At 54.5% G+C, this 27,244-nt stretch overlaps 1 protein-coding gene across 2 annotated transcripts; it reads left to right on the top strand.

Moving 5' to 3' along the window:
• The first annotated feature begins 409 nt into the window (after positions 1–409).
• Positions 410–27,244, top strand: Ppp6r1 (protein phosphatase 6 regulatory subunit 1). 2 transcript variants are annotated; one of them, XM_035449327.1, is made up of 24 exons: positions 410–538; positions 11,158–11,390; positions 15,338–15,524; positions 15,644–15,781; positions 15,868–15,933; positions 16,462–16,574; positions 16,667–16,780; positions 16,931–17,093; positions 17,181–17,333; positions 17,433–17,567; positions 18,224–18,288; positions 18,403–18,518; positions 18,632–18,717; positions 18,821–18,910; positions 19,032–19,129; positions 21,841–21,898; positions 21,991–22,160; positions 24,950–25,083; positions 25,174–25,306; positions 25,434–25,504; positions 25,628–25,709; positions 26,144–26,254; positions 26,344–26,406; positions 26,487–27,244. In XM_035449327.1, the coding sequence occupies exons 2-24, from the start codon at positions 11,164–11,166 to the stop codon at positions 26,488–26,490; spliced, it is 2,577 nt and encodes an 858-aa protein (XP_035305218.1). In that variant the 5' UTR covers positions 410–538; positions 11,158–11,163; the 3' UTR covers positions 26,491–27,244. The 2 variants fall into 2 exon arrangements, with proteins under 2 accessions (XP_035305218.1, XP_027286498.1); XM_027430697.2 differs by lacking the exon at positions 410–538 and adding an exon at positions 609–740.

Genomic DNA, 27,244 nt, shown 5'->3' with positions numbered 1-27,244 from the left:
CGGGGCCTGGGCGCGGGGGGAGGGCCCAGCGCGCACGCGCCTCGCCGGGCCCGCCCCCCCGCGGCGCCGGCCTGTGTGCGGCGCACCTGCGCACGGAGCGCCGCCGCGAGGGGGCGGAGCCTGCCTGGCTGGGTCCTCCCGCGCTCGGGGCATTGTGGGACAGCGGCGGAGCTAGCTGTGCGTTGGAGGCCCGGAGCTGGACGGGCCGGGCCGGGCCGGGCCGGGGAGCCGCAGGCGCTTCGGGGGACGCTGAGGTGGACGAGACGGCCGTCGGCTCCCGGGGTCGCGCCGCGGAGCCTGGGATTTGTCCTTTTCGTCCCTGCTCCCGGTGCCGGCGCGCCCCGCGCCCCTGTGTAACCGCGGCGCCTTCCCCCGCCGTCGCCCCTGCGCCCGCGGCGCCCGCGCCAGGCCTCGTCGGCGCCTCGGCCCCGGAGCCCGGCGGTGGAACGAACGAGCGCGCCTCCCCCCCCGGTGGCCGCGGAGCCCCGAGCTCGTCGACGATCGGGCGGTGAGGCAGGGGGATTCCCTGTGACCGCAGGGCGCCTGCGCGGGGCCGCGAGCTCCGGCCCGGGCGCCTGTGCGAGCCTCCCCGGATCCTCGGACCCCCGGATCCTCGGACTCCCCCCCCCCACCCCGACCCCACTGCCGGCCCCCTCGGCAGGGCCGGAGCCGCCGGCGGCGGGGCGGCGGGGGCGCCCCGATGAGCCCCGAGTGCGAGGAGCCGCCGCCCCCCCGCGCAGGTGAGCCCCGCAGCCGCCTTCCCCCCCCCAGTGTCCCCGTCCCCCCAGTCCCCGTCCCCACGCTCCCACCCCCCCAGCGGCCCCGGCTCTCGGTGCATCCTCCCCCTTTTTGACTCCCCAAGTCCCTCAGCCACTTGTCAGCGTCGTCAAGTCTTGTTTCCTGTCGCCGCCGGGCTCGCTGTCATCCATGCCGTCACCCCCATCTTCCTGGTCCCCCGAGGGTCCTCTCCAAGTCTCTCAGGCCCTTCCTTCCTTCCTTCCTTCCTTCCTTCCCTCCCTCCCTCCCTCCTCCCTCCCTCCCTCCTTCCTTCCTCCTTTCCTTTTCTTTCCCTCCCTCCCTCCCTCCCTTCCTTCCTTCCTTCCTTCCTTCCTTCCCCTCCCTCCCTCCCTCCCTTCTTCCTTTCCTTCTCCCTGCAGCCCACCACCCTGCATCTCTTCCCCCGCTGGGATCCACATCACCTCCACCTGTCACTCTGACTCAGCTCCCTTGGGACTCCTCGGCGTCCCCACTCCCCCATCGCAGTCTTCCTCCTCCTGAGCGCCTTCCTCTTTCCTTCCTCCTGCCCGCCCCTCTGTGCTCACCTCTGGCCTCCCTGTTTCACTCTCATCAGCCCTCATGGACTCTTGGCCTTTGGTGAGGGCAAGATGAAGCAGGTTTTTCTCTCACCTGGGCTGTGGCCGTCCTGTCCCTGGCTGTCCCTCGCTCCCTGTGGTGAGGAGGCACTTGGAAGCCGCTGTGCTTTGGTGCACTACTGGGGGGTGTGAGGGGAGGCCTGCTGAGGGCAGGGCCCGGTTGCTTGCTGCTGGCTCCCAGGAGGGGAGTGGTCAGCAGAAGGCCCCAGCACTTTGTCTACTCAGGGAGCCACAGGCAGAGTCGGACAGTCACAATTAACTGTGTGTTGTGATGGCAGTAACCCAGGGTGCTGTGGCAGCAGGGCACAGAGTGGGACAGGAGACTGGTGAGACCGGCCGGATGGGTGGCTTTCCTCTCGAGGAAGGCTGAGTAGGAGCTAACAGATGGAGAGTGGGAAGAAGGGCTTTCCAGGGGGAAGAAACAGCACTTGCAAATATGTGAAGGTGAGGGCATGGAAAGAGTCAGGAGTCCCGTGGCATGATGTGGGTTGAAGTGTTGAGAGGGCAAAGGGCACAGTGCCTTGGCTAGGACATTTGTCCTGGGCCTTAAGTGACCTGGTTAGTGGGTCCCTTCTTTTTCTGCCCTTCAGTGGTGGTGCAGGTGGCTCAAACCCAAGGTCTCCTTGCTGGGCAAACCACTCTTAACCACTGAGCTACGACACAGCCTAAGCCTCCCCTGTTACTTTCAAGTGTGAGGCAGTATCTTGCTACGTTATTTAGACTTGTTTTGAACACACTCTGCAGAGCCAGTAAGATATTGACTCAACTGTCTTCTGTCTCAGTCTTCAGAGTAGCTGGGTTCCACGTTTATGTTACCAGACCACGGTGGTTGGGGTCTTTTCTTGATTGCTCTTAATATACAGAGCCAGGCAACTTCACTGTGGACTTACTACCATTACCACCTACCTGGAAGGCAAGCCCTTTCTGGAAAGGAAGCTGCATTGTCTGTCAGATATGGTATGGGGTTGAGGGCTGTAAAACTGCAACAGGGTTGCTTGCATCCTGGAAGAGAGGTTCTGTCTGCACCAAGGCCAAGGTTGCAGGGCCTGGACTGCTTGATCACCACAGTAGGAGTTGTTTCTGTGTGCATTTTGTATCCCTGGTGTGGCCACTTGACATGGGAGAGGTTGCCATATTCTGCCACATACTCATCTAGTTGGAGTTGTCTTGAGCTGTTTAAAATTGCTTCTCCTGTGGGGTTATTTGTTGTTGTTGTTTATTTTCTGGTAACCTTTGCCTAATTCGAATCAGTTTCCCAAGTTCAGTGACTCTGGCCCTCTAGTTTGGGAATTGGGATAATGAGGAGTTATTTAGAGCAGAATCTTTTGTGAGTTAGACCTGGGTTCGAGGTCTGCCTCTTGCCTTTCCATATGGAAGGTGAGTCCTTGGGAAAGTTATGCAAGTGTTCTGTACCTGTTTGTCTATGTAAGTGGGCTAAATGGAGGACTCTCTGTGTAGGGTGTTTCCTGGGAATGGAGTGCAGTGTTTGTAGATGCCTGTCACAGAATGGAAGGCCCCATCGGTAGCTCTGAGAGTTTTGATCTGATTCTGGATGCCTTAGTAGTTCTCAGTAGATATGTGTCCTCTAGGGGACATGGCAATGTTTGGAGACCCTTTGGTAGGAGGAGGTAGGGAAGGTATGCTTCTCACATCTAGTGTGGGTCTATCCCACCCACCTGTCTTGTAATTCACAGGGCATCTCTGCCACAAAGGACTCTCCAGTCCAAATGCCATTGTTGCTGATAGGGACAGCAGGGAAACATTGCTTCTCTGCTTTATTTAAAGCTTGAGTGTCTTGTGTGCTTTGTGCTTCTATGTGATGTGGACTGTTGTATATTTTCCATTTTATTCATCCTCTCTGGTGGTTTGCTTTTGTTGGGAAGGAGAGCAAGCTCATTCCCCCCACCCCCCCACCCTTTTTTTTTTTTTTTTTTACTACTTTGGGATCTCTGGCCAAGTGACCTTCAGAGATCACTTTTCCTTCTCTGGCTTCAGTTTCCATTAATCCAACAAGTACTTTTACTTTTTATTCTGAACCAGAGTCTCATGTAGATCTGCCTGGCCTCAAATTCACTATGTAGTTTCTGATCCTCCTGCCTCTACTTCCCAAGTGTTAGGATGGGGGGGGGTGTCACCCTTGGGACTCTTAACTCAGGGCCTTGTGCATGCTAGACAGACACCTTGGCAAATGAACTACATCCCCAACCCCCAACAGACACTTTTGGTTTTGTGTCTGGCAGTGTGTTTGATCCCGGGTAGCATCCCTAGAGAATGGCAGCTGCTTGGACAGACCTGTCTTTTCCACACAGCTGAGGCTTGTGTGCTCTCGTGGAGTGACCACAGGGGTGCTTTGGAAGGAGGCTTGCTGGCTGTGGCTCCTTGGAGGAAGTGGTGTCACTGTAGAGGCCTGACAGTCTCAGGAGGTAGTCAGAGCTTGTAGGGCAGGTGGAGGGCACAGCCCCCATCCTGAGAGCAGCCAATTTGGTACAGCTGTTGAATGCTTCTGCCATTAGACTTGCTGCAGGAGAGAGGCGAGAGGCCTGGGTGCTGAGAGTTAGGACCCAGCACTTAGTGGGGACACACCCTTGCCAGACCCGGGCTCCCTCTTTGCACATCAGTTTTGTGACTTGTTTCCAGGAAGGGCTGTAAGATATTTCTCAGATGGGGAAACTGAGACTCAGTGGAACTAGGTCCTTGCTTTTCATTTTGGAGAGAGAAAATTTCCAACCCTGGTCAGTTGCATAATCTTAACTACTTAGGACTCTGAGGCAGGAGGGTCACTTGAACTTGGGAGTTTGAGGCCAGTCTGGACACACACATGGAGATTTGAACTAAGGTCTTTGACAGTTTATTTTTAGTTTAATTTTGAGATAGGGATTTTGCTTTATAGCCCGGGCTAATCTCAACTTCCCAAGTCCTGGTTTTCCCTCAGTTTTTCTAGGGGCTATTTCACATCTATTCAGTAGGCTGTTCCTTTTTTCCCTTTAAACCTGTGACCGCTTCAGGAAATGAGTGTTGAGTATAAACTTTCAAGTCTCCTCCCCAGGCCTCGGCTAGGCATCCTTAGACTGTTTTCTGATTACTCCTCCTATGGGGCTGGGTCAGAGTTTCTGTTTCCTCTGGGAGGGTGGTTCTAGGATCCCAGGGGTAGGCCCATGGTTCTCTCACTCAGAAACCTCCAGGCTTTCCTGAGCCACGGGAAAGTCCCAGCTCCCTGTTGCTTGTGGCCAGGTCCCTCTAGCAAGTGGTTCCTTCTCTGAGTGGCTCCTGCCAGGGTGATGGTGTGCTCTGAAAGCCCCATTGAAGAGCCCTGCCCAGAGGTGGTTAGGTTGCTGTAATTGTCTCCTCATCCCCGGTATTAAGTGTCCCAAACCCCTTTTCCAGATTTGGCCGGGAGCTGGCTGTGGCATTAAAAAGTAGAGGCATGATCCACCCAGCCTTTTAAGGAGCTAGCAGGCCTGTGCTGGTAGCACGGTTTCCTTTCCTCCTAGAACAGTCAGCTGGCCCGAGGGTCTGTCCTGATGCTGGCTCTCCTGAAGGCCCTCCCAAAGGGTTCTCTGCCCTTGTCTCCCAAGGTGGAGGGGTTGGGGTGCTGAGGGCAACTCTGAACCTGCCCAGTGTTTGCAGCTACGGTGGTGGCTGTAGCAACAGTAGGGACAAGATGGGGACCACCTTCAGGTCCTGTCTGAGCCAGGGAGGGACAAGGTGCAGGCCCTGGCGGGCTCCTGAGAAGGGACAGCTACTGTCAGAGACCTCAGAACAATGCAGCAGAGCATGACGCTAGAGCTGGAGGAGAGGCAGAGCGACTTTCGTTTCTAATGGCTTCCTTTCTCATTTAAAATTTCCCTTCCTTCCGGTAGCAGCCAGTCTTGGTTTTCAAACCGTCTCTAAAACCAGTGGTTGTCACTTCCGTTTTCTTGAAGCTGCTGAAAGTTACGCAGGGTGGGGGTGGCGCAGTGTGTGGGGCCTAACGTCTGAATGATTTGAGGAAAGTGCTTAAGTCACTCAGGCAGATGCTGGGAGTCCCTGCTTTTCTGTCTGGAGTGCTGTCGCCCTGCCGTAGTGACTGTCCATCCTCTCTCCGTCTCAGGACGGCCTGTGGGAGGGGTTTGCCCTGCTACATCAGGACCTGCCTGCGATCAGCATCCCTCCCTGATAATCTGGACACCAACTGTTACCTCTAGACTTGTTCCAGCCGCTCCCTGCCCAGTTGTCTGGGAAGCCAGCTTGGGGAGAGATCCCCAACCTGTTCGCCAGGTGGTGGGTGGGAAGGTTGGAGCAGGGATGGGGGTTTTGAGGGACTGTGAACTGGGCCCTCTAGCTAGGTGTCTTAGAAGTGAGTGGGGAGAGTTTCTGTCTAAAGACAGACACGGCATATCGTACGGATTCTGGGCTGTCTCTTGGTAGCTGTGTGGTTCTCTTCCTTTGGGCCCCTATTCTAAATAGGATTCTATTGTCAAATGGAACTGGCAGCCACTCTTTCTCCTTCTGTCTTGTTGTGAAGACAAAACCCTGAAAGGCTGGGTCCTGGGATGGACTGTAGATGGCGGCGTGGCCTGAAAGGCTGGGTCCTGGGATGGACTGTAGGTGGCGGCGTGGCCTGAAAGGCTGGGTCCTGGGATGGACTGTAGATGGCGGCGTGGCCTGAAAGGCTGGGTCCTGGGATGGACTGTAGGTGGCGGCGTGGCCTGGAAGGCTGGGTCCTGGGATGGACTGTAGGTGGCGGCGTGGCCTGGAAGGCTGGGTCCTGGGATGGACTGTAGATGACGGCGTGGCCTGGAAGGCTGGGTCCTGGGATGGACTGTAGGTGGCGGCATGGCCTGAAAGGCTGGGTCCTGGGATGGACTGTAGGTGGTGGCGTGGCCTGAAAGGCTGGGTCCTGGGATGGACTGTAGGTGGCGGCGTGGCCTGGAAGGCTGGGTCCTGGGATGGACTGTAGATGATGGCGTGGCCTGAAAGGCTGGGTCCTGGGATGGACTGTAGATGGCGGCGTGGCCTGGCCCCTCTCCTGTCCCCACTGTGGAGGAGGCTTTTTGTGTTGTCTGAACAGCTCCACATCATCACATGATTTACCCTGTGTGTGCGTGCTCACACACTTCTACCACAGTGTGTGGAGACATCAGAGATCAGAGGACACTTGCAAAAGTCAGTTCTCTTTCCACACGTGGAACTCAGGGATTGAACTCCAATCGTCAGGTTTGGCGTTGAATCCTGTTCAGCCATCTCACCAACCCTGAGCCCCACTTTATTAAAGTTGGAAGGGTGTTACTGGAACATACTCGTGAATCTGCCCACCACCCGCTGCCTGGCAGGTATCCTGCTGGCCACACTGAAAAAAAAAATCTTCATCACTATGCTCAGTGAAACTCTTCCTCCGTGCGTCTCAGTTGGGTGTTGCTAAGAGTCCACATGGCTCTGGGCGTGCTGACTGTCAGGTCTGCTTGGTGACCCTTCTCCAACCAGGCCTGGCCCAGGAGTTGACTGGTAGCTGTTAGGACAGGCAGTCCCCAGTGAGGGTTGTGCTGCAGGCCTAGGTGGGCACACAGGGTAAGCCTCCTGCGCCTGAGGAAGGCCTCTGTCTCATGCCCAGAGTGTCGCTAGGACTACCTAACCTACTGGATGTCAAGGTTCCGTGTGACTCCATTAAGGCTCCTCAAGTCGCAGGCTCTGCCTCTGCCGTGTTCTCGCCATGCAGGCGTAACGAGGGGGCGCTCCTATCTCCAGGATGGCAGTAGTAGGGATGAGGAGCAGTTAATGGACTTGAGCTCTCCAGAATGGAGCTTTGGTGAGCTTCCCTTCTTCCAGGCCAGCAGGCACTTTGTCAGTCCTGGCCTGGCCTCAGTATATTGTTTCTTCATGAATGGTTTTGTTGACATATTTGCTGTCCAGTTTCTCCATTTAAAGAGCACAAGTCAGTGGTTCTGAGTATACATACACCTACAATCTAGTTTATGCTAGTTTTTCCTCATAGTTTTTTTTTTTTTTTTTTTTTTTTTTTTTTTTTTTGTAGGCAGGGTCTTAGGTTACCCAGGCTGATGTTGAACTCATTATGCAGTGAAAACTAATTTTAAACATCTAGATCCTCCTTCCTCAGCCTCTCACGTGCTCACATTACTGGCATGCACCATTGTGCCTGGCTCAGTTTTAAAACGTTAAGGAAAAAAAAAAAAAAAAAAAACTCAGAAGGAAGCTGTCCCCTTAAGCAGTTACTCCCAGTTCCTCTAGTTCCTTAAAATTCTGTCAATGTGGACGTGACAGAAGGTCTGTTGTGGACCCTTGATAGCGTCTCGTCACTGCTATGGGAAACAGCCTCCTGTGTAGAGAGTTCACCAAGCCCAACTTGTCGTCGTCGCTTCACAGCACGTGGTCTTCAGCCGGAAATCAGCAAAGTCATGATTAATGTGGCGGTTACCCCTTGAGATTATTCCAGTCCTAGGTATATGAAGATGAGGAAACCTGCCTGCCTCACCCCTCCTGTCTGTCTGTCTGTCTGTCTGTCTGTCTGTGTTGCTGTCGGCTGGTGAGTCCCCTCTGCAGTGAATTTTTCTGTGACAGGTGTTTGGTTGGTCTGTGAGACTGCCATTGCGTCAGGAAGTGTCGGAAAGGGTCCCCTGAGGTCTGCACATGTGTTTCTTGTGAAGCCCTACCCACTTGTGGGGTAACACCCCCAGCACCTGCACTGACCCTGGACCTGCCTGGCCCTTCCCAGCCTGCCTTGAGTGACCTTGTGCCTCCTTCTCCCTGGACTTCCTTTGGCTTTGATGGAATAGGGCCAAGGGGTGGGAATGATTTTATTTTATCAATCCTAGACTGGCAGTCTCCTGCCTCAGGGGCTGGAACCTTGTGACCACATGGTTTGGCAACATGTCTGTCAGTGAGCTAGCATTTGTGAGCATTCACAACTAAGGGGTAAAATTCTGTGGTAGGTGGTTTCCTGTGTGCTCTTAGTAACCTAGGAAGATTTGAAAGAATAGTCTTTTTTGTTTTGCTTTGTTTTTCAAGACTGGGTTTCTCTGTGTAGCTTTGGAGGCTGACTTGGAACTTGCTCTGTAGAACCAGGCTGGCCTCGAACTCACAGAGATCCGCCTGCCTCTGCTGGGATTAAAGGCATGCGCCACCAACGCCCAGCTAAGAATAGTTTTTTAAAATGTATTATTTTTTTTAGATTTTTAAGTTTTATGTGTGTGGTATTTGTTCTCTATATATGTCTATCTAGCATCCACATGTGCCTAGTGCCTGAGGAGGCCAGAAGAGGGCATTGGGTCCCCAGGAACTGAAGTTTGCAGACAATTGTGAGCTGCCATGTGGGTGCCAGGAATTGAACCCAAGCCCTCTGGAAGAGCAAGTAGTCTAAACTCCCGAGTTATCTGCAGCCCTGGCAGTCTTTATTGTGAGAACACGTAGCCACAAGTGTATTGTTGTTGTGTGGTTATCTCCTTTCTGGATAGCAGCAGGTGGGCTCTGTACAGGTTAGAGCAAGTGGACCACGGCTGGGCCAGGGAGCTGACTGGCTGGGCCTAGATGGTTGGGAGAATCCGCTGTGCAAGGAGGACACATAGTCAGAGACCCTGGAGAATGCGGAGGGGACAGCTGCTGCTGGGACAGAGCCACCGAGGTAGACTGAAGCTTAGCGTGTTTTGGAAACAGAACAAGGGTGTGTGTCCAGGGTGAGTGAAGAATGCAGCATGGAGAGGGCTACAAGAGTGGGTAGGTTTCCAGGCAGTGCTTGAGAGCAGCTGGAGGGGGGGGGGGGCTCTGACTATCTCTTCAGAAAGCTCTGGCTGGCTGGCTGGCTTTGTTGGAGAGGTCTTCTCCCTAGGACCAGGCTCAGGTTGCAAATCAGAGGGTCTTGGGGAATAATGAGGTCTGTGCAAGAGGAAACCAGTTAGGCAGAGAGGGTCTGGTGCCTGTTTGCCAAGCTGTAAGCACTCCTGGCTCTGTCTTAGCTTCATCCAGTGTGGCCTGGGGTAGCAGTGGCCTCTGCCTCTCTTGGGTGGTTGGCAGGCCATCAGGAGACAAGTGAAGAGCAGAAGTTGTGGTCGGGCCTTAATTGTAGCAAGATTTCCACAGATGCTGTCCTTGGGCCAGATGGCCCCTGAGGTCCCAGGAAGCCTCATACTTTACCGGGATTCAGTTATTTCCATCCTGGGTGATGTGATGGCAGCCTCTGTGGCTGTGCCTTGGATCTGTGTTGTAGCACAGGTTGGGTTGATGGGATGACAGGTTCTGTTGATGGTCTCTGGGGCTTTGTTGTCTTGAGAGGAGGAAGGCTTTTTTTTTTTTTTTTTAATTCAAGTTAGGGAACCAGGCTTATTTCACATATAAGTCCCCTCTCCCTCCCTCCCCTCACCCCATCCCTCCTCCCCCACCTCCAACCTATCCCCCACCCCATCCACCCACCACTCCCCAGGCAGGGTAGGGCCCCCAACAGGGGCTCCACCAAGTCCACCAAATCTTCCTGTGCCGGGCCTAGGCCCCTCCCCATGTGTTCAGAGACAGAGCTCATCCCTTCACATGGGATGGGCTCTCAAAGTCCCCCACACACACCAGGGAAAAACGCCAGTCCACCTCCGGAGGCCCCCGGAGTGCAGGGGCCTCCCCATTGGCATCCATGATCAGGGGGCTGGATCAGTCCAGTACTGGCCTCCCAGACTGCATCTGGGGTCGATATGCTCTCCCCTTTTCAGGCCAACTGTTTCTGTGGGTTTCTCCAACCTGGTACAGACCCCTTCGCTCTTCATTCCTCCCTCTCTTCAACTAGGTTCCAGATTTCAGCTCAGTGTATTTCTGTGTATGTCTGTCTCGGAGCAAGGCATTATTAATGCAGGTCAGGGACTCAGGACAGTGCTACCAACTGGTTAGTAGCCAGGGTCTTCTGGTCTTAGCTAGTTACTGGAGTCCGGGCGTCATAGCTACGTCACTCTCCTGCTGAACTGTTATTTATCCTCATGGGTTTCTTTGAGCCCTGCTTAGTGACTGCTGTGTTCTAGGAGCCCCAACACCAGGTTTCCCTCTTCCCTGTCCCAGGCCTGGGCGTGGGCTGATGAGTGTAGCTGGGCTGTGTTTGTGTGTGTGGTGTCTAGGCAACAGCCACAGCCTCGAGTCGAGCATACTTCCTCTCTCCCGGCTGCCACCACCCTGCAGCTCACCAGGCGGCCTGGGTGATCCGCTGGGATAGGCAGCAGCTGTGCACTAGAGGTCATGGGAGCATTTGAATTTGTTCAGCAAATAAAGTGAATTTGAAGCCACAAGTTCAAATGCCATCCTTGCGCAGATACAGGACGGTGGACACAGGCCCCTGGGGGTGGGCCAGGCCCACTGCCATCCTTGCGCAGATACAGGACGGTGGACACAGGCCCCTGGGGGTGGGCCAGGCCCACTGCCATCCTTGCGCAGATACAGGACGGTGGACACAGGCCCCTGGGGGTGGGCCAGGCCCACTGCAGGCTGTATAGCTTTTCCTCGCAGGCCCTGGATGGTCCACCCTGAGGACTTCACCAGGCCTCAAGTTGAGAGTGATAAAATGACTTCTTACACTGCGGGGCTGGGGAGGGGGCAGTTTGGAGGCTGAGACGGCGGGCTCCAGGTTCCCTGGCGGGATTGGGTGCTGCTCCCAGTGTTGAGCATAGGCGCTGTACCTGTGGACCTCTTGTGCAAGGCAGGCTTGGGTGGAGTCTGTGTCTGAGGCCCGGGAGGGGTGTTTGTGCTTGGTCACTGTGGCTGTGTCTTACCCAGCAGGGGATGCTAGGTGTGTGTGACAAATTGATTATGCCCTTGCTTGTAGGGCGCCATGTTTTGGAAGTTTGACCTGCACACAAGCTCTCACCTGGACACGCTGCTGGAGAAGGAAGACCTGAGCCTGCCTGAGCTTCTGGATGAGGAGGACGTGTTGCAGGAGTGCAAGGTTGTCAACCGGAAGCTCCTGGACTTCCTGCTGCAGCCTTCCCACCTGCAGGCCATGGTGGCCTGGGTCACCCAGGAGCCCCCAGCCAGTGGTGAGGAGCGGCTACGCTACAAGTGAGTCCTTCACTCTCCCTCCCCTGTACTCAGTAACTGAGCTTTGGGGATGAGGATCCGAGGCGGGGAGGGTCAGGGCCTGTACAGGATGGATCACAGCTCCCCCAGTGAATACCCTTCATAGTCCAGTTCTTATAAAAGTTTTGTATGGTAAGATTCTCTAGACATACCAAATCCAAGGCCTTGGGATAAGTCCCATTCACCCTCCAAACCTCAGCGAGGAGCCAGGTCTCCCTGTGTTCATTTTAGTGTTACACTTTGCTCCTGTTGGTTTGTTGGTTGTTGTCTTTGTTTTGTTGTTTTGAGTTAGGGTCTCGAGTAGCCCAGGCTGACCTTGAACTTACTGTGTTGAGGATTAGATTCCTAATCTTGCTATTCCCTTCCAAGTGCTGTTGTTATAGTATGCATTTCTCATGCTTGCCTTCCTGCCTGTGTGTGCGTGTGTGTGTGTGTGTGTGTGTGTGTGTGTGTGTGTGTGTGTGTGTGTGTGTGTGTGTGTGTGTGTGTGTGTGTTTTCAGAGGACAAATTGCAAGAGTCAGTCAGTCTCTCCTTTGACCTGTGAGTTCTGGCAATTGGACTTAGATTTTCAGGCTTGGTCTTCACCTTGCTGAGCCAGCCCATCATTCCTCCACCTTGTTTTTTGAGACAGGGTCTACTGAATCAGAAGCTAACCAATTCGGCTATCCTGGTTCAACAAGCTCCAGAGATCTTCCTGTCTCTGCCTCCCTAGTTCTGGCATTACAGACACAAGCCATCATACCCAGTGTTTTCCATGGCTGCTGGGGAATCTAAACTCCTCATGTTTGCACAGCAGTCACTTTTACTGACTGAACTATCTCCCCAGCCCCTTCCTGGTGTTTCCTTGTTGTAGTCTGTTTAATTTTAAAATCTGTGTGTACCTGTGGAATTTGTGTGTACCACACGCATGTAGGTTTCTAAGGAGCTCAGTGGATGTTGGATACCCAGGAGCTGGAGTTAGAGAAGGCTGTGAGCCATCTGATGCTGGTGCTGGGAACTAAACCTAGTCCTCTGCAAGGCTTTGTTTTGTTTTGTTTTGAGACAGGGTTTCTGGCTGTTCTGGGACTGGCTCTGTAGACCAGGCTGGTCTCAAACTCACAGAGATCCGCCTGCCTCTGCCTCCCAGATGCTGGGATCAAAGGTGTGCGACACCACCACCCCCTCTGAAAATCTTAGACATGTGTGACTGCTGGCCTTCTCTCCAGTCTCCTTCCTGCTGTTTTTAATCAGTTCAGGTTTTTGTCAGGATGGTGTAGACTTGAACATAGCTGTAAGAAGTAGTTGAGTGATCCCAAGTCTATGTTGCTGTTTTCCCAACTGGTGACATTTTGCCTGACTCTGTAGGGTTTCATCCTGGGCTAGTGACATGGACATAACTTGCCTGGTACCTGCCTAGTCCCTGTTGAAAGGAGGCTTCCTGACTTGACATGTGCGCCTCTGCGTATGTGCAGCCTTTTGTGTCTGAACCACAGCAGCACCCTGAGCACTTCCGTCACCACACAGGCTCCTTCCTTCTTAACTCACACTGCGAGTCTGTCCTGCTTTTACCTGGTGTGTCATCGGCTTTTCTCAGCGTTGCTTCCTGGAGGTTGATTGAAGCCCCGGAGAAGAGGTGTCTTTTCTTTGGTCTAGAGCAGCAGGAGTCTCCTGGGACTGACTTAGCCACTGCTTTCCTGATGTGGGGCAGCCTGTGGGGCTCCCGTGTGGTTTACAGCCAGCCGTTGACTCCAGACCAGTTTCTTTTCATCTGAGATTTTGTAATTATTAATTTCCTTTTGCATCTTGAGCTTTGGGAGTACAGTGTCTGCATCTGTCTGATCTGTTCTTGGTGCCTGGCACAGTGCATGGGGCATGGGGAGCAGCACCGGGTAGCGCTGCAGGACCAGGCAGACAGGATGCTGTCCGGGCCCCAGTGGTTGAGTGCCGTCATGCTGCTCTTCCTCAGTTGCCGCTCGTGTCATCCTTCCCTGGTCTTTCATCTCTGCCTCCTGTGTCCGTCTGACCTGGGTCCGTCCTGTTCACCTTGCTGTCCTCTGCCCTGTTCTGTCTTCCTATCCTGGAAACGCTGAGCCTGACAGATGACAATGAAGGCTGCTCCTTAGTTTTCCTCTTACAGTGTGAACTCAGCAAGGCAGTGTCCGCTGTCGAGCCATGTCCTGTTTGGTCTTGCTGCCTCCGATAGCACTTCTCGGGGACAGCGTCTGTAACAGTAGGGTGTCCCTTGCTTCCTGGTGTCTGTCTCTTACCAGCTCATCCCATTGGGTGTCTTCTCCTTTGCTCTTCCCTCTGCCCATCCACCCTCATTAACCCTGCATCTAGTAGGCTGTGAGCCAGACTCCGCATGGAGAGCAGATTGACGTGTGGCAACCCTGCTGGCTGTGGAGTCTGTTTTCTAGGTGCTGGGGCTCTTGGCGCAGGTCCCCATGGTTTCGAGCTAGACTTGGAGCAGGTGTATTCTCTCGGGGCCTTGGGTGGCCCCAGTAGCAGTGAAGCTCTCGGAATGTCAAGTACCCAACCATGTCTGGAGATTTAGGGCGAGGGTGGGTGGTAAGGAGAGAGTTGGCCTGAGCTGGAGCAGCATGTGGTGTGGGGTTGGGAGTTACAGTGGGTTGTTTGTTTGTTTGTTTGTTTGTTTGGGATAATGTTTCTCTCTGTAGCTCTGGCTGTCCTGGAACTCACTCTGTTGACCATGTTGGCCTTGAACTCACAGACATCCACCTGTCCTCTGCCTCTTGAGTACTGGGATTAAAGGCGTGTACCACCACAATGGGTTCCCACTAGATTTTTGTTTTTAATTTCAATTTTAAAAGTTTATTTTCTGTATGTGAGTGCTCTATCTGCATGCATGACTTTAGGCCAGAAGAGGGCAGCAGATCCCAGTGTAGATGGTTGTGAGCCACTGTGTGGTTGCTGGGAATTGAACTGAAGACCTCCTCTGGAAGAGCAGACAATGCTCCTAACTGCTGAGCCATCTCTCCAGCCCTCCTTATTTTATTTTTTGAGTCAGGGTTTCTCTATATAACCCTGGCTGTCTCAGACCTCATTCTGTAGACCAGGCTGGCCTCTAACTCACAAAGATCCTTCTACTTTTGCCTCGTGAATGCTGGGATAAAAGGTGTGTGACACCATGCCTGGCTGCTTTTTATTTTTTGTCTTTGTTTTCCGAGTCAGGGTTTCTTTGGGTTGCCTTGGATGTTCTGGAACTCAGTCTGTAGACCAAGCTGGCCTTGAACTCACAGACATCCAACTGTCACAGAGATACCCCCCCCCTCCCAGTGCTGGGGACTAAAGGTGTGCGCCAGCACCGCTGGCTAGCTTTTTGCATGTGTTTTATGTGTATGGGTGTGGTGGCTGCATGTTCATCTGTGTCACTGGATGTGTATGGTGTGTGCTTAGTCCTGGTGGAAGCCAGGACAGGCTGTGGGATCCCCTGGGACTGGACTCACAGCTGCAGTTGGTTGTGAGCTGCTATGTAGGTGCTAGGCATCAAACCCAGGTCCTCTGCAAGAGCAACAACTGCTCTTGGCCCCTGAGCTATATAACTCCTGATCCCTCAGTGTATTCTTAAAGAAGCCTACGGAGGATGCAGAAATTGAAGGGGGTGGGGTTGGAGAGATGGCTCAGTGGCTAAGAGCACTGACTGCTCTTCCAGAGGACCTGAGTTCAATTCCCAGCACCCACATGGCAGCTCACAACTGACTGCAATTCCAGTTCCAGGGGACTTGACACCTATGGCAAAACACCAATGTACATAAAATAGAAATAAATAAACTTAAAAAACAATAAATTGAAGAGGGCCTTTATTTCTCTTTTGGATTCCCTTCCTGGGCATAGGACACCACCTCCCCAGCCCAGTGCTGGGTGTGGGGATGAAGTGAGGCCTCCACCTTCTCTCCACACCCACACCTATCCTGCGCTCACTTCCCAGGTACCCTAGTGTGGCCTGTGAGATCCTGACCTCTGATGTGCCCCAGATCAACGATGCCCTGGGTGCAGATGAGTCCCTCCTGAACCGGCTCTATGGCTTCCTGCAGAGCGGTGACAGTCTCAACCCGCTGCTCGCTAGCTTCTTCAGCAAGGTCATGGGCATCCTCATCAGTCGCAAGACAGACCAGGTGGCTGCTGACTCTCAGCATGGGCTGAGCAGTAGGGAGGGCGTGCGGGCGTGCGGGCGTGCAGGCATGCGGGTGTGCGGGCCCGGGGCCCGGGGCCCTGACACAGCTTGTGCCCGTAGCTTGTGTCCTTCCTGCGCAAGAAAGAGGACTTTGTGGACCTGTTGCTGCGGCACATTGGCACCTCGGCCATCATGGACCTCCTGCTGCGCCTGCTAACCTGTGTGGAGCGGCCCCAGCTGCGGCAGGATGTCTTCAACGTGAGGGGCCTGCTCGGGAGGTGGGGTGGGGTGGGGTGGGGTGGACCGGCTCACGGTGTAGGAGCTCACCCACCCTCTTCCTTCAGTGGCTCAACGAGGAGAAGATTGTCCAGCGGCTGATTGAGCAGATCCACCCATCGAAGGATGACAATGTGAGTGACGGCTGGCATCCCCGTGTGCCTTACAGGATGGGGAGGGGCCTGAGCATATGGCTTAGTGGGTAAAGTGCATGCTTAGGATTCATGAAGCCCTGGGGGTCACATTGCCACAACACCTGTAATCTCAGTCCTCCGGAGCTGGAGGCAGCAGCAGCAGAAGTTCAAGATCACCCTTTGCTTCTTGGAAAGTTTGGGGGTAGTACATGAGACGCTCTCTGTCTTGGCAGGGGTGGGGATGTGGATTATTACTGTAGCGCGGCTCAGTGCCTCATTCCTTTTCCTGGCTGAATAATAAATACCCCATGTTGCAGCTATGCCAAGCTTTGTTTTCCATTCGGCATTTAATGAGTCTGTGGCTGAGCTTTGCTGCTTGTGCATACATGAGTGTCTCGTTTCTGGAGGTGGTGGGCACTGGCTTCCTTAGTGCAGCGTGTCCCAGTGTCTGCAAGGGGGCTGCTCCTGTCTCTGAAAGCGGACGGACCATTGTCCTGCGGTGCACCCTGACTTGTTTCCTTTCCCCAGCAACATTCCAATGCATCCCAGTCCCTGTGTGACATCATCCGCCTCAGCCGGGAGCAGATGATCCAAGGCCAGGACGGCCCGGAGCCAGACCAGCTGTTGGCCACCTTGGAGAAGTGGGTTTGCAGGGCCAGTGCTGCCGCCTAGGGAGGGACCCATCCTGGGGAGCCTGGCCCTTGGCCCTTCATTCTGACTCCCCTTCCCTCAGGCAGGAGACCATCGAGCAGCTCCTGAGCAACATGTTTGAGGGAGAGCTATGCCAGTCTGTCATTGTCAGCGGGATCCAGGTGCTGCTGACCCTCCTGGAGCCTAGAAGGCCAAGGTAGGGGTGCCAGCCTGAGTGGGCACTGCCCTGCTCGTCTGACCTGTCAAAGAGCTCCAGATGTTGAGGGCAAAAGGCTGTGGTGTCCTCTGGCCCGTCCTTGTGGCCCGTGTGGCTCACTTTGCCTTCTTTCTGCCCTCTCCACAACAGGTCTGACTCTGTGGCCATGAACAACTTCTTCAGCAGCGTGGATGGGCAGTTGGAGCTCCTGGCCCATGGGGCCCTGGACAATGCAATATCCAGCATGGGTGCCTTGCATGCCCTGCGTCCCCGGCTTGCCCGCTTCCATCAGCTCCTGCTTGAGCCTCCCAAGGTGGGAGTCAGGTTGTTGTGATTCTGGGGGGACGTGGGGGTGGAAGCCAAGTACCCTGTGTGCACTCAGCATCCCTTGTTCCTGCAGCTGGAGCCTCTGCAGATGACATGGGGCAACCTGGCCCCACCACTGGGGAACACAAGGTTGCATGTGGTCAAGCTCCTGGCCAGTGCTCTGAGTACCAACGCTGCTGCCTTGACACAGGAGCTCCTGGTGCTGGATGTGCCCAACACCTTACTGGTACAAGGGCTGGACGGGCTCAGGGCCGGGGAGGTGGAGATGTGGGCAGAGCGGTTCTGACCCCAGCCTGGGCCCCATCCCCCATCCCTCATCCCTCAGGACCTCTTCTTCCACTATGTATTTAACAACTTCCTGCACGCTCAAGTGGAGGTGTGCGTGAGTGCCATGCTGAGCTCCGGGCCCCCTCCAGACAGCAGCTCGGAGACACCCAACCCAAACCCCATCTTGAAACATGTAAGCTGGGGCCCCTGCTCCCCTCCTGCTGGGGACCTGGTACCCGAGGCCATACCCTCCCAGAGGCCTCCCACTCGAAAGTATCAGGACCTAGGATGGGTGTGGGGTGCACAGTTGGGGGACAATGGGTCTGTCCGGAGGGCCAGAGAGTGCTATGACTGGGGACTGGGGATATGAGGAACAAGTGAGGGTGATCCTTGTGTATACTCCATGAGAGAAGTCAGCCCAGGAGAGGAGGGTCTCAACTTTTGTGTCTAGCTTAGGCTACATAGTGAGACCCTGTCTCAGGGGGAATAAGAAGGGCTTGGGATGAAGCTCACTTGGTTAAGCTGGCCTAGCATGCATGAAGAATGGATGGTCCCAGCACCACACGACAAAGCTGGTGTGGTTGGTGATACTCTTGGGAGAATCAAAAGGTTATGGTTAACTTTGACTACATAGTTTGAGGCTAGCCTGGGCTACATGGTCCTGTATCAAAACGGGGAAAAAAGAAAAAAAAAAAAGCCAGAGACACTGGCTTCGACCCTTTTTTCCTCTGCTCACAGGCCTGGGGCCTGGTGATGTGTGTTTGCTAAGTAAAGGCCCCGTCCCCAGCTGCTGGGCTCGGGCAGTGTGGCTGTCCCCAGGCCGACTGCGTCCTCTCTGCTCTCCTGCAGCTCCTTCAGCACTGCCGCCTGGTGGAGCGCATTCTGACCTCCTGGGAGGAGAACGACCATGTGCAGTCAGTGCTTGCTGCCTTCCTTTGGGGCAGATAGGGCTGTGGGGGGATGGGTTTGGGGCCTGGGTCGCCCTGGCATCCAGCCTGTCACCCAGCCATGACCTCTGCTTTCACCAGGTCTGGAGGGGGCCCGAGGAAAGGCTATATGGGCCACCTGACCCGGGTGGCCAATGCTGTGGTGCAGAACACAGAGCAGGGGCCCAATGCCGAGCAGCTGGGGCAGCTCCTGAAGGGTGAGGAGGCAGGCGCGGGGCTGGCGGCAGGCGCGGGTGGAGACGGGGTGTTAGACGCTGAGGTCGTCCACCTCACACCCTGTCCCTGTCCCTGTCCCTGTCCGTGCACTCAGAGCTGCCGGAGGATCAGCAGCGGCGGTGGGAAGCGTTCGTGTCAGGACCCCTGGCCGAGACCAACAAGAAGAACACAGTGGATCTGGTGAGGCCTCATCTGCTGCCCCGCTCGCTCGCTCGCTCGCACCCCTAACTCCCCCCCCCCCCCGCAGCTGCAGGCTGAGCACTGTGCACCACCCTGTCCCCAGGTGAACACTCACCACCTGCACTCCTCCAGTGACGACGAGGACGACCGCCTCAAGGAGTTCAACTTCCCCGAGGAGGCTGTATTGCAGCAGGTGGACGGGGCGGGGCCTGCGGGGTGGACGGGGCGGGGCCTTGGGGTGGGAGGGGCGGGGCCTTGGGGTGGGAGGGGCGGGGCGGGCGGCTCCCTCAGCCCTGACCTCCACCCCTCTGTAGGCCTTCATGGACTTCCAGATGCAGCGCATGACCTCAGCCTTCATTGACCACTTTGGCTTTAACGACGAGGAATTTGGGGAGCAGGAGGAAAGTGTGAAGTACGTGTCCCTCCTGGGAAGTCGGGGCCCCGCTGTGTGACAGCGGGTGCCCACCTGCCTGCCCGTGTGTCCCCGTGTTCCCCGTGTGAGGCTGCAGTGCTGCCTAGCCTCATGGTGGCGTGTATCTTGTATCTTCTCTGGGATGTTCATCCGGGTGTGCACCACGGCCCGGCCAGCAGCCCGTGTTTTGGGGCACACCCCAGCTGTGGCCTTGTCTGGTCACCTCTGCCCTTCCCACACTGAAGGTCAGCAGGGTGGGGCACCAGCACTCCTCACAGTGAGGAGGAGGAGGAACACAGTGTACCGTGGAGAGGGGGGGAGGAGAGACAGGACCTAGCCAGACAGAGGGAGAGCCTTGTCAGGGCCCTTGCGGCACATCTCTGGGTGCCCCGCACCATGCTGGACTGCAGTCTGCTGTCCCCTCAGATACGACCATGGGTCCTGCGTTTGCGGCTTCTCTGTGTAGTGTCTGGCCTTGTGTTAGTCAGAACCCTTTCTTGGGTCCCTTGGGGAAGGTGCTCACAGTGGGTCTGCATGGTCGAGCTAGTTTCCTGGTGGATGGAGTCTGCTTGTAAGACACCAGGATAAAAGAGTTGGGGTAGGGAAGATACCTGGTACAGTGTTGGGGGAAGGTGTCCTGCAGTGCTCCTAGGGGACACACCAAGTCTGCGGAGGGGGGCAGTGCTCTGTAGCAATTGGCTGGGCTGCTCCATTTCTGACTTGCTGAGAGCCTTAGCTTCTCGTTTGGGGAATTAAGGAGACTTCCCTTGTATGTTGTAAGAATGGAGCATACTGGTCTGGAGAGATGGCTCAGAGGTTAAGAGCACTGACTGCTCTTCCAGAGGACCTGAGTTCAGTTCCCAGCAACCACATGGTGGCTCACAACCATCCGTTATGAGATCTGGTGCCCTCTTCTGGCCTGCAGGCATACATGCAGACAGAACACTATACATAATAAATAAATCTTAAGGGAAAAAACAGAATGAACTATATTGCTGCTGAGTATTTCATTAACTTAAGACTGTTAGCCCCTTGGGAAATAACCCCAACCTGTGTATGCAAGGTAGACATGGATGGCTTGTCATGTGTCCACTGTGGGGTGCTCCCTACCAGCAGCACCTCCTGGGTAGTTCAGGCAGTTAACCCTCATGGTTGGGAGTGGGGGGAGGGCGCTGGCAGCAATGTTATTTAATCTCCAAGCATGATTATGTTCACACGTTTAGCATTTGAGCACCAAACTGTAGGCTTCTCAAGGACAAGGATCATGTGTCAGCTACTGCAGCCAGTACCTGTGTTCTGGTGGGGTCTGGCTGGATTGTCTCCGTGAAGCAGTTTGCCTCATCGGCTCTCAGCGTCGTATATGTTAGGATTCAGGCATTACGCTGGCCTGTCCCCTGTCACCTGGCGGGGTGCACTCAGGCAGTGTCCTGGTCAGCCCTAGGTCCTATGGCTGCTATGTCACTAGTAGTCTGTACAGAGGTGCAGAGGTCCCTCTAAGAGGCAAACTGGGCCCACTTGTGCTCTCTCTCCCTCTGTTCCTCAAGGGGCGAGCAGGACTTTTCCTGCCTCTTCTCCTTCTCTTCTCTCTCTCCCCATCTCTCTCCCTTCCCCTACTCCTTTCCCTTCCCATTCCTGGTGGTGTGTTTGTTGCCGTCATCGTCCTCCCCGGGGGGCTCTGGCGTTCATGGATCACCTTGATACTACAGAGTGTTCTCCAGGAGGGCAGTGCTGGGCCAGTGCCTTCCCAGCAGCTCTCTGGTGCTTACAAGGAAGAGGATGATTGAAGGCCACAAACCCTGACAGGAAGCGACAGGTCCCCCTGTGTTTCTGTCAGCAGCAAATGGCACTGGTGTCGTTAGAGCCCCTCACAGAGTGGCTGCGGAATTAGGGGTGTCTTGCGTCAGCTTTTTAGTAATTTGCTTTGTTGCGTGGTAGTTAAGAACTGCAGCTTGGCACACCCAAAGCTGTCGTCATCCGGAAACATGGATGGGTGTGTAAATTCTTACCTAAGTTGCAGGTAAATCCTTAAAAACACCCTTCAAGGTAGATGCTGTTTTCTTGATGTTACAGATAACAAAATGAGATTTAGAAGTGCCAAGTGAGTCTACTTCACAGACAGATAGGTCACAGACAGGCTGCAGGCCGCCCTGCAGGGCTTCCAGCATGGCTCTGAGCATCCGAAGGAAGCTGCGTTGTCTCTGTCGTAGGATTCAGTGTAATTTTATGTGTGTGAGTTTGCGTGCGTGCGTGCGTGCGTGCGTGCGTGCGTGTGTCCGCACCATATGCACACAGTGTCTGTCCATGGAGTCCAGAAGAGGACGGAGGCCCCAGGAAGCTGAGTTCTGGACGGCCATGAACCACTGCATGGCTTTGGGGACCCAGTCCAGGTCGTCTGCAAGAGCAGCAAGTGTGTTTGACCCCAGAGCCACCTCTCCAGCCCCAGAAGCTGAGTTTTTATGCTTAGGGGAGGGATGAGGAGGACACTTCCCTTTAGTGTGCTTGTGAGAAAGAACCAAGTGGGGTGTGCGGGGACTGAGATAGGTGGCTGACTTCTCTTCCTTGTGTGACCTTAGAGTTCTGTGGACACTGGGTTTCAGGTTACAGCACCTTAGGGAGGAGCTGACCTTGCATAGCAATGAGGGTTGCTGTGTGCCTTGGGAGCAAGCACAGGGGGGAGAATTGTGGCTCAGAAAATGCCTTTTTTCTCCCAGTGCACCCTTTGACAAGACTGCCAACATCACCTTCTCCTTAAACGCTGACGACGACAATGTGAGTGCTGCCTGTCCTGGCTGTCAGGGTGTGGGGGGTGTGGGGGGTGTAGGGGGCCCACACGCAGTGCAGCACGCCCTCCTGCCCTGCAGCCCAATGCCAACCTGCTTGAGATATGCTACAAGGACCGGATCCAGCAGTTCGACGACGAGGAAGAGGAGGAGGAGGGCCAAGGCTCAGCAGAGTCTGATGGAGAATATGGTGCCTGGCAGGGCAGCCAGCCAGCGAGGGCTTCCCATGCGGGCCAGCCCCCTGGTGTCCGGTGAGTCTCCCTCCACCCTCCTGCCTCTTTCTTAAGTTCCCCCTGCTAGGGGATGCACGTATGCTCACACACATGCATGTGTCTGAGTGCACACTCACACACCAAATGCAGAGGGTTATGAATGTGCTGGACTGAGGCTGAGGTGAATGAGAAAAATCCGAGTGTGTTGTTTGTTAGCTGGGTGGTTTCAGTCACAAGTGCTGGAGACTCAGCTCAAGTCATCAAGTTAGGTGACAGTGAACAGGGCTGGCATTCAGCTGCACTCCTGAGTTCAGATAGTGCCGCACAGGGCCACACAGGCTTCCCTTGCTCCTCTTGCTGGAGTGAGAGATGATGAAACCACTCTCAGATTAGATTGTCATCAGCTTTGTATACATCAAGTCCGCCCCCCCTCCTCTTTTTTTGGATTGATACTCAGCGTGATCAAATTAATTCATGTCAGGACTTTTGCTGAGATGAAAACCACCTCATATATGGCCTGCAGCTCCAACTTTTACCTCATGATTTGATTTGAAGAACAGTTATTTCTGTTTTTATGGTTTTTCAAGACAGGGTTTCTCTGTGTAGCTTTGGAGCCTATCCTGGCACTTGCTCTGGAGACCAGGCTAGCCTGAAACTCACAGAGATCCGCCTGCCTCTGCCTCCCAAGTACTGGGATTAAAGGCGTGCGCCACCAACACCTGGCTTGTGTTAATTTTGTAGTTGATGTGTAGATGCATACAGATGAATGAATGTACAGACCCTGTGTTTGTAGCCAGATAGAAGCTCTCAGTCAGCATCTAGAGCCAGGAGCAGAACTCACTCCCTCTGTACCTTTCATGGCTCCTGTCCTCCAGTGCTGCCTGTCCTGGCTGTCAGGGTGTGGGGGGTGTGGAGGGTGTAGGGGGCCCCACACGCAGTGCAGCAGGCCCTCCTGCCCTGCAGCCCAATGCCAATTGCCTGCCCTGGGCATCAGTGTGCTGACATCTTGCCAACTCTTTGTAATCATACACTATGAGGAAAGGGTCCTGTATCTGAGACTCTTGTCGCTAGAATGTTTTGAGGCAGCCTCCTGACCCTAGGAGTGCAGGTGTGTGCCACAACCCAGATTTTCACTGTGGTATTACTATTATTATTATTTCTTGTGTGGGTGCACAGGAGCTGTGGTGTGCTTGGGAGTGTCAAAAGACAGCAGGAGTCAGTTCTCTCCTTCCACAGCTTGGGTCCCAGAAATTGAATTCAGGTTGTCAGACTTGGTGTCAGGTACTGTTATTTACTAAGCCATCCTACTGGCTGGAGTGTACACACACACAAGTACACGCACACACACACACATGCATGCACAAATTTGGAGAGATTAATTGTGCAAAACAGTAGGTTTTTTATGTTACCTTTTATGTTATTAACCCTTCTAACCCTCTCTTACTCTCCCTCCCCTCTTCCCAACTAACTGCCCTCTTTTTGTGTCTTTGTAAATTGTAGCTTATTTCCCTTAACATGGTGGTCTGTTACCCTGCAAATGTCTAATTTCATTCTTTACTGCTAAATAAAACTCCAACCTCTCTTTGTATATAGATCATGTTTTGTCTAGTCCTCACTGAGGCTGATGTTATAACTTGGCATTGTAAATAGTATTGTAATAAATAACTGTGCAGCTGTCTTTGTTCTATGCTGACCCGGATTCCTGATGTGTGTGCCCAGAACTACCTGACAGAGTGTAGCAGATCTAGCTTTGGTGTTTAAAGAAATCCCTCTTGTCTTTTTTTTCCCCTTGATATTTTTGTTTTGTTGCTTTGTTGAGAAATAGTATCATAGAGCCCAGGCTGGCTTAAACTGGCTTTGTAAGTGAGGGTGACCTTGAACTTGTCACTCTCCTGAGTTCTGGGATTACAGGCATGCACCTCCACACCCTGTTTATGTTTTTGTGTTCTTCTGTTCTTCTTTCTTTACTTTCTTCTAATGAACTCCTAAATCAAAGCATCACACAGCTGATGTAAGAAGCCGCCCCTGACTCTCCTACAGTCCGTGGCTGCTCTGAGGCACTGGCCTATCGCCTACGGTTTTCACGTACTGCTCTCACTGACTTGACTTTATGGTTCTTGCTCCTTCAATACCCAGAGCACTGACTCACTTGTCTGCCATGGGGCAAACAAGATAAACTATAATAGATCTGACACTAGGCAAAAATAGAAAGATTGCAAACCCCGCCCCCCCTCCTTGGTTTTTCGAGGCAGGGTTTCTCTGTGTAGCTCTGTAGGCCAGGCTGGCCTTGAACTCACAGAGATCTGCCTGCCTCTGCCTCCCTCCCGAGTGCTGGGATTAAGCCTGGCTGATTTGTAACTCTCTGACTCATGTCCTTTTTGCCTACATTGCATCTTTCCTCACTACCTAGGTCTCTTTTCTAAATGTCACACTGTGCTCACGTTTGTACCGTTTACATACACACATGTGCTTTAGGAAGTAGGCTCTGCATAGGAGGGATAAGGTGTTTCCTGGCATTTATAGCTGGAGGAAAAAAGCAAAGTCAATCTTTTATTTGGAAAGGTCTGTGTGTATTTGACACTGGTAACAGCTGCGACTTGAGAGATGGTGCCTCATCTCTTGTGGTTGTGGCTGAGTCTTGTTCTGGAGTGACTCAGACTCCCCTTGTTTGCTGGCTTCTCCCTGCGGCATCTTCATTGCCTGGGTTCCCTGGACCTCCCTGGAGGCCTCTGTTGCCCATCATCTTGCGCTGTCCTGCTCTGTGGCTGGGGAAGTGGGTCAGTAGGCTGCCCCTAGGTGGCCTCCTAATGAGTTGGTGTCTGAGGCAGGAGTGGAGGAAGCACAGACAGCGAGGACGACGAGGATGAGGAGGAGGAAGAGGAAGAGGATGAGGGGGCTGCCCAGGCGGCCTGTGGAAGGGCCAGCCCTCCCTCCTTCCCCAGCCTAGGCCCTCAGCCTCCTGGTAAGTGTTTGGTGGCTTGTGCTCAGGTACACGGGGCGCGGCTGCCTTCTTGAAGCTCATCCTCTGTCCATGCTCTTTGACCTCTCACAGCCCCAAGTTGGACAGCCACCTTTGAACCAGTGCCTACGGATGCCCCAACAGGACCCTCAGTTTCCAAGAAGACAGACATGTCCTCTACCCAGATCCAGACCAGCTCTCCAGCCCACCGTGCCCCACAGCTCAGGTATGGATGGGCAGGGCAGGGCAGGCAGCTGTGACTGTCATCTGGGAGGGACTCCCACGCCCTGGTCCTCTCCTGAGCTTGGGTGTTGACCACAGCCACATGTTCAAGTTCCTGTCTTACCTTCTAGGTCTCAGGACCCCATACCCCCCTCAGCACCTCAGGAAGTCACAGACAGCAGCAAAGTAGCAGAGCCCTTGGGTGAGCCAAGCCGTCCCTTTCCCAGAAGGGCAAGGGCTCTGCCTCAGGCCCATGTGTGCTGTGAAGACAGCAGTAAGGCCATGTCTCAGCTTGCTGACATACGGCCCATCTCTCCTTCCACAGCCCCCTGCCAGGCCTTGGTTAGTGTTGCGGATGTCCAGGCCACTCTGCATGGGATGTGCTCTGACCCCAGCTCCTTGGACAGGTGACTGTTGGTGTCCATCTGAGCTGCTTGCTGGAGGAGGGGTAGGGGAAGCCCAGCCTCCTTGCTGAAGTGGCTGCTGCGCCCTTGTCCCTACTTGTCCTCAGCACCGGGCTCCACTTTGAGCTCCTTTGCCCCTAGAGCTGGCTGTTCCTTTTAGTGATGAAATGTTTTGGACAGTGGCAGGAGTGTGCGTGTTACCATAAGCGTACCCTGAAGGGGGTTGGCCACTGAGAGTCAGGTAGAAGGCTGAGGAGCCCCGGCTCTCCCGCCCCCATGCTCTCTCTGCCTTCAGTGTGCTCATAGGCTTCCCTGTTGTGAGGGCTCTGTGCCCCAGCCTTTTCTCACCTGAGGCCCATTCTGGAGAGACCACTGGCCTCAGCAGGCAGAGCCTGTCAGCAGGCATCTAACAGTAGTCAAACTGGTCTCTCCTACAGTGCAACCAGAGACCCCTCTACCTCTGTCCCAGCCTTTGAGGCCCAGAAGTCCCCCCAGACAGTGGAGGGGGAAAAGAACCCAGAACCTTTGGGGCTTCCCCAAAGCCAGAGGTGAGTTGGCCTCTCCAGGAGGTGTTGGATGGATGGGCAAGGATGGTGGGGCAGGAGGTAACCCCCAGTTCTCCTTTCTCCCCGAACAGTGCCCAGGCCCTTGAGACGCCCAATGGCTCTACCCCAGGAGGGCCCATTTCATCGGGTTCCCAGTGAGTGTGCCCCCAGCCTGGTGTGGGTGGGCAAGATGGGGTCACTGGACCTCCTCACACGTGTTTCCTTCTGTTTCTAGGTAGCTGCCTGGTGGCAGTGATGGCCAAATCCTCTGTCCTCCCCATGGAACCCCACCCCCCCCAGTGGGGCAGGATGGGTCCTTTGGTGGCCCTCTTGCCCATTTCCCCATATCCTGCATTCTCTCCTCTGGACTCCAAAGGAGGCTGGTGCCAGGGAGATGCCCTCACCCACCCCATTTGCACTGAGAAGAGAAACTATGGAGCTTTGTCTCCTAGAATAAAGATAGAGAGTCACATAGAGAGAGAGAGGAGAGAGAGAGAGGTATATTATATATTATATATATATATACATATATATATATATATTGAGGGAGGAGTAAGAAAGGAAGCCAGGACAATAGCTGGGTCAGCAGCTCTGAAGCACAGCCTCCCGGGAGTCGTCTGTCCAGCGGGGACCGGCGCTGGGCTTTGAGGCTGCTGACCCAGGCTCTGGTGCAGATGCTCACACCCGGCCTTTCACTCAGGACCACCTTGGGGTGTAACAGAGGGCGCTAGGCCCAGAGGGCCATGCGTTTGTTCAGACCTTGCACTTTGACCAGGCATCTGGCCCCTGGCCCTGGGGAGCGGGGCTTCCCTGGCAACATCCCTAGAGGGCCAGAACCGGGGATTCTGGGTGCCCAGTACCCTGAGGGTCCCAGCACTGCTGCCAAGTGGCCTTGTCCCAGCTCCTTCCCCCAGGCTGGCGTGAGTGTGCAAGTATGTGTGCAGGGTTTGTGTTTCATACTGCAAATATAAATAAAGGAAGACAGCTGAAGAA

Source organism: Cricetulus griseus, chromosome 9 (assembly GCF_003668045.3).
Source record: "Cricetulus griseus strain 17A/GY chromosome 9, alternate assembly CriGri-PICRH-1.0, whole genome shotgun sequence".
Classification (NCBI taxonomy): Eukaryota; Metazoa; Chordata; class Mammalia; order Rodentia; family Cricetidae; genus Cricetulus; species Cricetulus griseus.
The sequence above is the reverse complement of the archived record's forward strand: the minus strand, read 5'-3'. Positions and strand labels throughout refer to the sequence as shown.

Coding starts and splice junctions, on each gene's coding strand:
- Ppp6r1 (XM_035449327.1), top strand. CDS start 11,164: ATGTTTTGGAAGTTTGACCTGCACACAAGCTCTCACCTGGACACGCTG. Junction 18,519..18,631: donor GCTGGGGCAGCTCCTGAAGG/GTGAGGAGGCAG, acceptor CCGTGCACTCAG/AGCTGCCGGAGGATCAGCAG. Junction 25,084..25,173: donor CCTAGGCCCTCAGCCTCCTG/GTAAGTGTTTGG, acceptor GACCTCTCACAG/CCCCAAGTTGGACAGCCACC.